Here is a 12629-nt window from a genome sequence, read left to right as displayed (position 1 = left end):
CACAGCCATGAACTATTCATTGGAATAAGTACCATAACATAATTTTTCATCCAAATCTGTTCAAGATTTCAGATAAATACAAAACTGCATTTAAAAAACTACTTTCCTAACACAATAAAATAAATGATGATGAATTTCCATCTAGTCATTTCAGCCCCGGTACATTTTTATGTCTGGTTTTGATCCGATACATTGCTGTAACTTTGTCTTTGAAAGAGTTTATAAACCAGTGGACAGATTTTTAATGAATCTGTCAGAAAGTAACCACATGTTTGGAGTCAGCCTGATCTAAGATGCCCTCAATGGCTAAATGACCTTAACCAACACATAAATATCCTTAACACAACCAGTTTTTACAGATGTTGTAGTAAATGTTGGTTTGGTAATAGCTGAGGGTCATGCTCACCTCATGCTCTGCGGGCTGACAAAAGTTATGACATCTTTGTCTAAAACTTTTCCATGCAACATGTCATACATGTAAAGTTTCATTACAGATGTTTTACTTTAAACTGCCTGCGCATTAATGTTTTTTTTTATTTTTTGTAATAAACAAAATACACAACAACATGAATTGAAGTTAAAAATAAAAAGTACAAACAGGACTGAAGCTGTATTTTGTTTTGTTTATGGCAACTGTCTTTTAAATGATTGATAAATTGATACAAAAATTGTTTTGATGGGAAGGTTTCAGTTGAATTTAATTATTTTTAAAAGAAATATTGTTAATTTAAAAAAAAATCCTGTTCTGTGTTTTGCACTAAAAATAATCTCAGGGTGAATGAAGCTAACAGCAGGATTCCAGGGGCATGCAGGTGAAAGTTAAACATTTACTCACAACAAAATTACGAATGTACAGACTCTTAAGAACAGAAATCAGAAATAGCACAGCAGAAAAATAAACCCCCAAAGTCAAGTTTTACACGAACGAGTACAAACAGAACAAAGATGAGGCGCTAATGGACATGAATGATCCAGATCTGATGGGAGCGCAAACAGAAATACAAATAAAGTAATAGAAAGAAAACAAATAAACAAACAAGAGTAACATTTCCCATATTCCAGTCTCTCAGAAGTAAAGATGGGCAGAGGTTTAGGAGTCTCCAAAATTACCACGGTGTCTAAAAAGTGTAACAATTTCAGAATGAATGGAAGATTGGGCGGACTTTGAAAATCCCCTTATCTGCAGTTCATGATATCATCAAAGGAATTCAAGAACTCACTTCTGAATCATAAAATCCATCCATCCATTATCTTTACCCGCTTATTCCATTTTGGGTCACGGGGGTCGCTGGTGCCCATGTCCAACAATCACTGTGCGAGGGGCGGGGTACACCCTGGACAGGTCTCCAGTCCATCACAGGGCCACATAGCAACAAATGAGACAAACAACCATACAGTCTCTCATTCACACCTAGGGACAATTTAGAGTTACCAATCAGTCTAACATGCAGGTTTTTTGGTCTGTGGGAGGAAACTGGAGTACCCGGAGAAAACCCACGCATGCACAGAGAGAACATGCAAACTCCACCCAGAAGGCCCCTGGACTGGGGTTTGAGCCAAGGACCTGCTCGCTGAGAGGCAGCAGCTCTACCAGTTGCGCCACCGTGCTGCCCAATCATAAAATCAAGTGTGTTAAATAATCAAAACAGACAAATATAAAGCTAAAAACACTACAGAAACCCCTAAACTTTGACATTTATCTACTGTCAAGTTTATTAGAACAACATAAAGTTGATTTGGGCCTTTTTACTTACAATATACTTTACTTGAATACTGGTTTATTCTTTGGTACATATTCTGTACATAATGGGTCTTTTAACGTATCAACACTTGATGTTGCTCTTATTTAAATCACTTTGTGAAAAACGTGCCGGCTCACTGTTAAGACAAGTGTATCTTTGCCAAGGGTTACTTGATAAGAACTCAAAAGGAGACAGAGAAAAGGACTTTATATTTAATACATTCCCAATTGTCAGTATCCATGACACATTTAGATTCACTAATATGACATGAGCTTTGGATATAAAAAAATAAATAAAGTGATATTAAATAATAATCAGAGCAGTAACTCACTAAACGGACCAGTTTCAGAAAAGGATTGTTTGATTTATGGCCTCATATCGCTCAGCGTGGGAATGATTTACGATCTCTACCTCCCTCATGCCTGTTGACTCTACCTGTTGACTTTGTCATGCACTGAAAAAAGAAAGTATGTGTGATAAAACCCCAGCATGATGCCAGAGACCTGACAGCACAAGTCCAGACAGAGCAGAGCAGCAGCAACACAACGAGAGGGGTTGACAGTTGGGTTTTAATGCACAGGTTCTGCAGATCACGAGCATCCAGTGATGACTTTAAGCTTGTCTTTTGAGCACAAATATGGCTTCAGATTCTGAAAATCTTTAGATATTATGCAATTCAGTTTGTTTCTATATCTCCAAGCTACAACAAATGTTGTCTCATGGTACAAAACGTTCACATACATTAAAAATACCAATTTGCAAAAGTTATGTGTCAGACTACAATGAATCTCCACTTTGTTGCAACCTCCCATCTTGAGCAAAGCACAGGGCGACAGTGGAAAGAAAAACTCCCTTTTAACACAAAGAATCCTTCAGCAGAATCAGGTTCAGGATGGGCGGCCTCAACTAGCTGGGGAAGGAGAGGACAGGAAAGCAATACAGACAAGACACAAAATGGCTGCTCAGGTGTAGTTTCTATGGGGAAAAGGATAAATGCAAACATGTTAATGATTGGAATAATTGCACATAAACAGTAGAGTGAGTAAAGACAGCAGCAGAGTGAAGAAATGGTCAATTTGTCCTCCAATGGTCTAAGTCTATAGCAGCATAACTAAGGGATAGTTCAGGAGGCCCAAGCCAACCATAACTATTAAATTTATTAAAAAAAGGAAAATAAACTCATCTTAAAAGTAGACAAGGTGTCAGCCTCACAAACAGAAGCTGGAAGTTGGTTCCACAAGAGAGGATCCAGATAACTGACATCTCTTCCTCCCACTCAACTTTTAGAAACTCTAGGAACCACAAGTAAACCTGTAGTCTGAGAGCAAGGTGTTCTGTTTAAAAATTAAGGAACGTATTACGGGCAGCACGGTGGCACAACTGGTAGAGTTGCTGCCTTTCAGCGAGCAGGTTACCCTGGTTCAAATCCTGGTCCAGGGGCCTTTCTGGGTGGAGTTTGCATGTTCTCTCCGTGTATGCGTGGGTTTTCTCCAGGTACTTCAGTTTCCTCCCACAGACCAAAAACATGCATGTTAGGCTGATTGGTAACTCTAAATATTCCCCAGGTGTGAGTGAATGGCTGTTTGTCTCCGTGTGTCCCTGTGATGGACTTGCGACCTGTCCAGGGTGTCCCCCACCTCTCGCACAGCGATTGCTGGACATGGGCACCGGCGACCCCCACAACCCAAAAAGATAGAAGCGGGTAAATATAATGGATGGATGGAATGTATTATGAACTGTTGATGGTGGGATTTGACCCCCATGTGAACTCACTTTGTAAGAAGGCCCACCAGAAAATGTATTTTTATCAGAAGCTCTGTGGTTTTAATGTGATTCTACTTTTATAAGAATGTTTTATTCATATTTTATGGAGTTTCTTTTAACTTTTACCTTCATCTGTTTTGGACTTTTGACATGCAAAAACAGGAACAAACTCTGGGATTGTCAGGATGTGCAGCAAAACTGCTGGCATAGCCCTACAGAACTTCATTGACCTGTGCAAGGCGAGGTCAGTGAACAGGGCCAGGCTGATTCTGGCAGATCCTGATCATCCACTCCATGGTGAGTTCATGTTGCTTCCATCTGGGCGCAGGCATCTACAGCCCAGATGTAGGATGAACTGACTGAAAAACTTGTTCATCCCTGTAGAGATCATGCTTCTCAACGAACAATGATGATTTATGTGTTATTTTAATGTATCAGTGTCTTGTCTAGTATGGATGTTTTTCGTGCCTACTGACTGTGAAACAAATTGCCCCTTGAGGATAATTAAAAAAAAATCTTAAACTTGGATATTGAAAGTCTTCCTAATTTTCCATTGAGTGAAATCATTCTGAAAGTTTTTTACTTTTTTAAGACATAATTTTTCACTGACTGTTGAACCTCTGCCCATTTTTACATCTAAGAGATTCACTCCTGTGAGAAGCTCTTTCTATTCCCCCTCCTCTTACTGACCAGTTAACCTAGTTAACTGTAAAATGCTCCTCCAGCTGCTTCTCATTCATAGCACTTAATTTTACAACCTTTTGTTGCACCTTTTAGAGATGTATTAAAATTCTAAATTTTCCCCCAAAAACATTGCATAACTTGACTCTGACAGAAAACTTACTGAAAAAAGGACTCAGATATTTTGGAAGACTCGACAGCATTAACACTGTAAAATCTATTATTCCTAAATCAAGCATTTTGCAGTTTGAACATGAGTTACACAAACTAAACTGGAAACAAATAATGGCCATGAAGAGTGCGGATGAATGCTGTGACGCTATAACAGTAGCAATGACAGGGCTAACAGAAAAATTCACAAAGGAAATAAAATGCAAAACACGACAAAGTACCGATATTATTAAACTTATGAAAACTCGAGATACAGCCCTAAAGAAAGCGTTAAAATCAAAGCTCCTTACCGATCTCTTGTCATACAAGAGTTTGAGAAATAAGGTGGTTGTACAACTACGTAAAGCTAAAGCTTCTTATTACATTCAACTCATAGAGAGGGCAAGGGGTGATAGCACTCTGCTTTGGAAATGCTTGAACAATTGAACTAATACAAAGAGTCAAAATAAAGGTATTAAAGAACTGCTTATAGATGGTACAATTATCACTGGCAGTTTAACCATGGCAAATGAATTTAACTCTTACTTTGTACGATCAGTGGAAGAGTTAACTCAACATTTTTTAACCACATATTTCAACACATGTTGATAATCACTACGCTCAGGAGGTGTCACAAGATTATTTTTATATTAGACAAATTAATGAAAGAAATACTGCGCAAATCATTGCAAAACTGTCTAACTCAAATTCGAATGATGCCTATAATACTAACTGTGGCTGTTGAAAGAAATATATAAATACTCTAATTAAGCCATTGACACATTTACCGTAGTTAACCTATCAATTAGTACCTCCATATTTCCTTCAGGGTGGAAAAAGGCAGTTGTTGTACTTATACATAAAGAGGGGAGACAGGATTCTACGAATAATTATTGACCTATATCGATCTTACCTGTATTATCAAAAGTGATTGAAAAAACAGTAGTAACACAACTGACTGATTGTTTGGAAGCTAATCAGCTCTTCCACCCATTACAATTTGGTTTTAGATCCGGGTACTCTACCGAAATCACCAACTGCTGCTTGGTGGAAAATATAAAGAAGTTTCTTGATCAGGGAAAGGTGGTTGGGGCAGTATTTTTAGACCTTAGAAAAGCGTTCGACACAGTAAGTCGTAGTCGACTGCTATCTAAAATGGCATCTTTTAAAATTTCAGATGAAGCAGTGGGCTGGTTTACTTCATATCTCCAAGACAGGCAGCAATGTGTTAAAGTGGCTCAAGAAAAATCTTCATTTTTAAACATCAAAAGGGGACTTCCACAGGGCTCTATATTAGGGCCACTGTTATTCAGTCTCTTTATAAATGACCTACCTCTTGTATGCAATGGTGTAAATTGTCAACTTTATGCAGATGATGCAGTATTTTATGCACCTGCTAAGACACCACAACAGGCGGCATATGTCTTGTCTGCCTGTATGGAGGAAGTGAACCGTTGGTTATTCAATAATAAGTTAGTAATCAATTTAAGTAAAACAGTGTCAATGTGCTTTTCCATTAGAAAACAACACGTACAACAAAATTTTCAAATTTATTTACAGGATGAAATGATTAAAAATGTAACAGAATTCAAACATCTTGGGCTGTTTTTAGATGCACATCTAAAATTTGAGAATCATATAAACAACATTTCCAGAAAAGTTAAAAGTAACCTTAATTGTTTCAAATTAATAAGACCTTATATTCCTGTACAGGCTGCTCTTCAATATATGCATGCCATGATATTCTCTCATATCTCATATTGTATGACATTATGGGCCCAGGCTACTATAACGGCTATTAAGCCAATGGTCTCATTGTATAACCAAACAATAAAAGTAATGGACAAAAAGCCAATAAGATCACATCACTGTCTAATCCTGGACAAACATAACTTAATGAGTTTTGAAAGCTTTTCTAACTTGTGTTTTCTTAAATTAATTTTTAAGTGTATTAATAGGTTAGCTCCTCATCCACTGAGCTCATTTATACAGAGGCAAAACAGTTGCAGAGTCAGCAGAGGATCTTTAGAACAGAATTGCTTGACTCTAGAACCTCGTTTGGTCAGACTTCTTTTTCCTATAAAGGCACAACATTATGTAACTTATTGCCCCCACATGTAAAAGCTACACCTGAACTAAAAAAGTTTGTTTACATGACTACATCTTGGCTAAAGGAAAATCAAAGATGTGATCATTTTGAATACTTGGATTTTATAAATGCAAAAGTCTTTGTGGGAGTGTATGTATTAGTGAGTTAGTATTATATTTACAGTTTTTAGTATGTTAGCTGAATGTGTGAGGATGGGGTGGTATTGAGGAGGTGCTGTGATATTTATGCAAATTTGTGGGTTGCAAAGTTATTTTAGAATTTGTAGAGGAAAACTTTTTTTTTTTTTATTGTATTTAGATTTTTAAATCATTTGTATTTAATGTATAGTATTATATGAAATTGGAGGTTGTTGGGTTGATTTCATGAATATGTAGGCAGGAGTATGTAGGTACTCTTACTGTATTTTTATTGATAAAGTGTATGTATTTTAATGCATAGAAATGCCCATCCAGGGACTGGAGTTGTGAATTAGCTGTAGATATATACTCTTTGTGCAAAGCATCAGTCACAGACTTGTTCTGTTCTATGTTTGTGTGCACTGTCCCTGTCAAATAAACTAACTAACTAACTAACTAACTAACTAACTAACTAACTATATGTTCCATTCTGAATAAAATACGAGTTTATTATGGGGTGCCGTTTGTAAAGTTGCGCATTCAAAAATTAACATTAATATTTTGGTTTATTTAGCTTTTAATAAGAAAAAAAATTTTTTTTTTTTCAAAGTCATATTTTCACCATGTTATTCATACATTTATAAATGTCATAGTTCCCAACTAAATATTAAATTTACAAGATAAATATTTAGTTTACAAACTAAATACTTAACTTGCAAGTTAAATATGTAGTTAGTAAACAAAAAATATAGGTGTACATTAAATATTTAGTTTACTAACTAAATATTTAATTTCTAAGATAAACATTTAATTCCTAATTTAAATATTTAATTTGCTAACTAAATATTTAGCTCTGACTTAAATATATATTTTACACAATAAACATTTAATTTCCAAAATTATATATTTAATTTGCTAACTAAATATTTACCTTGGACCTAAATATTTAACTTGCTAGTTAAATATTTAACTTGTTAGCTAAATATTCAACTTGCTAGATGAATATTTAACTTGCTAGTTAAATATTTAGGTCTGAGCTAAATATTCAGTTAGCAAATTAATATTTAGTTGAGGACTTAAATGTTTAGCTAAGAAATTAAATATGTAGTTAGTAAACTACATATGTTTGTGTAAATTAAATATTTAATTTACACCTAAATATTTAGTTTACTAACTAAATATTTAACTTGCAAGTTAAGTGATTAGTTTGTAAACTAAATATTTATATTTTAAATTAAATATTTAGATGGGAACTATGACATTTATAATTGTATGAAGAGCATGGTGAAAATATGACTTTGAAAAGAAAAAAATATTTTTTACTTATTAAAAGCTAAATAAACCAAAATATTGATGTTAATTTTTGAATGCGCAACTTTACAAACAACACCCCATAGTTTATGGCTTTTTTTTTCTTTTCTTTTTTTTTTTACATTTAATGCAATGTAATAATTTTCTTGTAGGTCTAGTTGTGCACTGCAACTTTGCAACTTGCACATATTCTTTGTTTCTTCTTGCATCAGAATGAAAGTGCTGTTGAGGTATGTTTAAACTTTACATTGTTAATAACATTTGTTTTTACAGTTCTTTGTTTGGCGTCTCATGTTGAGCTCAGCTTTATTTTCTGTGAAAATATTGTTTCTACTGTCGGCAGGATATTAGCAGTGGAAATCCTGGAATGCAAAATCAAAACAGCTGCTTCTGGCTGAAAAGACCAAGCTGAACGTTCAGCGCTCTGTAGATTTTTGGTTATAATTAAGCAGATGAATGGATATGATGAACACAAAGTTTCCACAAGCCTTTACAAACAGATATGATAATTAACACGTGCCAACTGTTGTTTTACTGCAGCGGGTCAGCCTGACTTTTAAAGGGTCCAAAGATGGGTTTTAACTTTTTCCATACATTTCATGTCCCTGACAATTAAAAATGTTTTATTTGTTGAGATTAATGATTAAGCCTCACAATGTGTTAGTTCAATAAAAACAGGAGAAAAGTACATTAATGGCATGTTAATGAATGAGAACTGGTTTTAGATAATCCACCTCTTGAACATACTGTTCTTACCTCACCTCTCAGTGGTTCTTAGAAGACCCTCCCTTGTCCTTTCCTCAAATTACAGGAAAGCAGTTTAAAAAGTTAGTGGGGGTGGGGGGTGGGGGGGATCATACTCAACTGGGATTGTTGCATAAGGCCACGTTAGTGCAAGATCCAGTGATTGCAGAGATAAGAAGCTCTCAGGAAGCTGGCATGCAAACAGAAATAGACTGAAAGAAAACACTTCAGTGAAGCTTTTTAATTTCACAAAGAATTGTTCTCCGCTGATAGATTCTTGAATTTTATTCTCTGATCATTATTATTTTTTTGCTGAAAAGCTCAGAGCTGGAGGAAAGGTTCTTGGACAGCGGGTAACGCCACAAAGAAGAGATAAGGACAAGGAAGTTAGTGACTGTGGGATTGGCTGTCACGTAAGAGGAAAGTTACTGACGACATGTGATTCAGACAGAATCAGACCGGCCGTGAATGTTGACAGAGGCGGCAGACGGACGAGCTGCTGGAGTCAGAACTTCAGGAAGAACTGCCACACCGGCTTCACTGGAGATATTCCTCTACATTTTGGGATTTTAATTTTCCTCGACTTTTTAGCTTGTTTTTGTAGCAGAGTCAATCATGTCAGAGGAGAAAATATTATCCTACAAGGAGGCCATTGAAAAAGCCCACTCCTCCATCTCTCGTTTCCCTCTCCTCCCCATCAGAGGAATTCCTCTCATGTGCCACATCGCCAACAACTGGGACTCCATCTGGGCTTTCCGTCCGGACCCGTCAGATCTGCTCATTGCCACCTACCCCAAAGCAGGTACTCCAGACTACCAACCCTGAAACCTCTGCACAGTTCAAACCCTGCAGAAAGGAGGTTTTAGTCCACGTCATAAACTGTATGTATTTAAAGAAAGTCTGTTAAAAGTTCTTGAGCATTAAATAAATGTTAATTTATAACCTAGAGGGATTTTATTAAATTCAGAGTAGCATGAAAAGGATTTCCGGCAAGATTTTACATCAGGTAGTATAAAACACCTGAGGCGACCTGTAATTGATCCCTAGTCTACCTCCAGGTCAAAGTATTCTTACAGTTCAATAAAATATTAAGGGTCTAAATGACATTTTACGTACAGATTTATACTTTTAATCTTTGTTTTTGTTGTATTTAATGCAAAAACGGATTACGGATTAGGTAAATTATTATTGTTAGTTATCACCTAGCAGGAATGTGAGGTCTTATTTTGAATTTTCTTTAAAGATTTGTTGATTTACAGCAATGCTGAAATAAGAATATGTTGCTCTGGTCTCAGCATGAAGACTAACGAGCAGTAAAAATGGAAACAGAAAAATTCTGTTGGCCTCTTGTGTTTGAGGATGTGTGATGGATACAAATTTTTATAATTATTATATTATTTATTTATTTATTTATTTATTTATTTTTATATAATATTTGGATTGCATGAACTGCTCTAAATTGGTTTGAATGATAGATTCCAATTAGTAAATGTAAATAAGGAATCTTCTTTATACTTGAATGTTAATTGTGGAGTTCCTCAGGGTTCAATGCTTGGACCAGTACCCTTTACCTTGTATATGCTTCCATTAGGTAAAGTTATTAAACAGCATGGGATACATTTTTATTGTTATGCTGATGACACACAGTTATATTTGTCCATGAAACCCAATTAATCCAATCAGCTGCTTAGACTACAAGCATGTCTTAAAGACATAAAAACCTGAATGACCCTAAATTTTCTGCTTTTAAACTCAGACAACACTGAGGTTTTGGTTTTTGGATCCGAGCATCTTAGGAATACATTTTTCAGTCTTTCACCCTCCTTGGATGACATTAATCTGTCCTCCAGCTCTAATGTAAAAAAAACTTGGTGTTATCTTTGACCAGAACATGTCTTTTATCCCCCACATTAAAAACGTTACTAGAATCATCTTCTTCCACCTGCTTTATAATGTTAATATACACAATGTTAACTTACTTTTTATTTCTATGAATGTTTCTGTTCAGAGCCCTGAGATGACTTCTGTTGTGACTTGGTAAATAAACTCAATTGAATGTATTTCAAGCAAATGATACTGATTTTAAAAGTTCACGTCTACAATCTAATGTGGTTAGAGTGTTTCCTAAATGTTGCATAAAAAATGAGACAGAACACTCTGAACTGTTTGCTTTCTTCCTTTTCCAGTAACCCACTCACTTAAGCTCTTTAACCCAGTCTAAATTCTGTGTCTTTTGGGGAAATCAGGGACCACATGGACACAGGAAATAATTGACCTGCTTCTTCACAACGGGGATGCCGAGGCCTGCCAACGAGCCCCCACCCCGGAACGCAGCCCCTTTCTAGAAATTTGTTCCCCACCGCCGATCCCCTCAGGTATTTCTGCCTCTGCTTGGATTTATTTCAAATATTGTTGCATTTACGTCAAAACCTGCAAACACAAATTCTGATGGATTTTTAAAAGATTGTTCCTCAGCAATCAGAGTCAGTGAGTCCAGAAATCATCATAAATATCAAACTGCAAACCAGACTTGGAAAAAAAAAAGGATCCAAACTTGGCAAGACATTGCTCAAATTCTTGATTAGTTAATAACAGGAGCTGAAGAAGTAGTCGGGTCAGTTTTGAAGTGACATTCTGCCAAATAGTAGAGGAGCAAGAATGGGTGTATAACTGAGTCATCATGCATCAGTGGCCATCAACATGGCAGAAGTCCCATCAAGTTTCATAATAGTTTTTATTGAAAACATGGCAAAATATCATGATTTATTAAAACACAGTTCAAAATTTGAACTTTTAGGCCATATTTAGGGAGAGTTTTGTTCAAACCCTCAATCAATACATGATTGAGGGTTTGATGAATCAATCAGCATCAAGAGATTTATATTCCCACATTTTAGAAATGTGTGGGTCTCCTGCCCTCCTGCATGGTGTGATATCACTCAGTGTTCTTGTTCTGTTTTCATAGCCAGAAAAAGTTTTGGTTTATCAAAGCTGAGGCAAAATATTTTAAATATTATTTGTTCAGTTTTTCACTGTCCATCCATCCAGTTTCTTCCCTCTGTTCATGCAGAGTTGTGGTGGAGCTGGGGCCTGTCTCCAGTGATCACTGTGTGAGGAATGAATTAATAAACACCACCTACTTTTGCCTTATTGTTGAGAGGGATAATGTGGCATTTTTAAGTAAAAGAAATGGGGAAGTTTGCACCTTGACTTTAGAAAATGAGGGAGCAGCTGCTCCACTGAGCCAGCATCGATGTATCTGCGTAGAAACATGGAAGTTGCTCCAATGAGAAAACAGCAGGTGTAGACAAGAACTCCCAGACCTTTGCCATTTGGCAGTTAATATCAGCTAATAAATTATTTTACACCAGCTGTTGTTTTTGAGAAAGAATAGTCTTAAAAGCACAAATAAAACAATATAATCAGGCACTTGTTTGGCTAGCCATTAGCCTAGCCTGGAGGAAACCCTGACCTTCCACACTCTCATGTGCTCTGTGACTCATGTTTTTTTATTTAATGGGGGACTTTCTGGGTGAAGTTTGCATGTTCTCTCCGTGCATGCGTGGGTTTTCTCCAGGTACTCCAGTTTCCTCCCACAGACCAGAAACATGCATGTTAGGCTGATTGGTAGCTTTAAATTGTCCCTAGGTGTGAGTGAGAGGGAGAAAGATTGTTTGCCTCGTTTGTCTCTATGTGTCCCTGTGATGGACTGGAAACCTGTCCAGGGTGTCCACCACAGTAACTGCTGGATATGAGCACCAGTGACCCCCCGTGACCCAAAAAGGAAGATGCGGGTAAAAGATAATGGACAGATGGATGGATGATGACCAATCAGTGTTATTTCAGAAGGCAGCATATTGCAGTGTGAAATGGCTCTGTATTTATTTATCGAGCATGCATGGGGATGCTCTGTATTTATTTATAGAGCATGCATAGAGATGCTCTGTATTAGAGCATGCATGGGGATGCTCTGTATTTATTTATCGAGCATGCATGGGGATGCTCTGTATT

At 36.5% G+C, this 12629-nt stretch overlaps 1 protein-coding gene across 1 annotated transcript in view; it reads left to right on the top strand.

The window, feature by feature from the left end:
- Positions 1-8765: 8765 nt before the first annotated feature.
- The window catches only part of sult1st6 (sulfotransferase family 1, cytosolic sulfotransferase 6), a 10162-nt gene continuing 6298 nt past the window's right edge, over positions 8766-12629 (top strand). The window contains exons 1-2 of the mRNA XM_037691431.1: positions 8766-9420; positions 10865-10993. Of these exons, the coding sequence (XP_037547359.1) occupies positions 9234-9420; positions 10865-10993 (316 nt within the window). The 5' untranslated portion in view covers positions 8766-9233. The remainder of the gene's footprint in view (positions 9421-10864; positions 10994-12629) is intronic.

Source organism: Nematolebias whitei, chromosome 17, assembly GCF_014905685.2.
Source record: "Nematolebias whitei isolate Nwh7 chromosome 17, NemWhi1, whole genome shotgun sequence".
In the NCBI taxonomy this organism is placed as follows: domain Eukaryota; kingdom Metazoa; phylum Chordata; class Actinopteri; order Cyprinodontiformes; family Rivulidae; genus Nematolebias; species Nematolebias whitei.
This window is presented reverse-complemented; position numbering and strand designations above follow the sequence as displayed.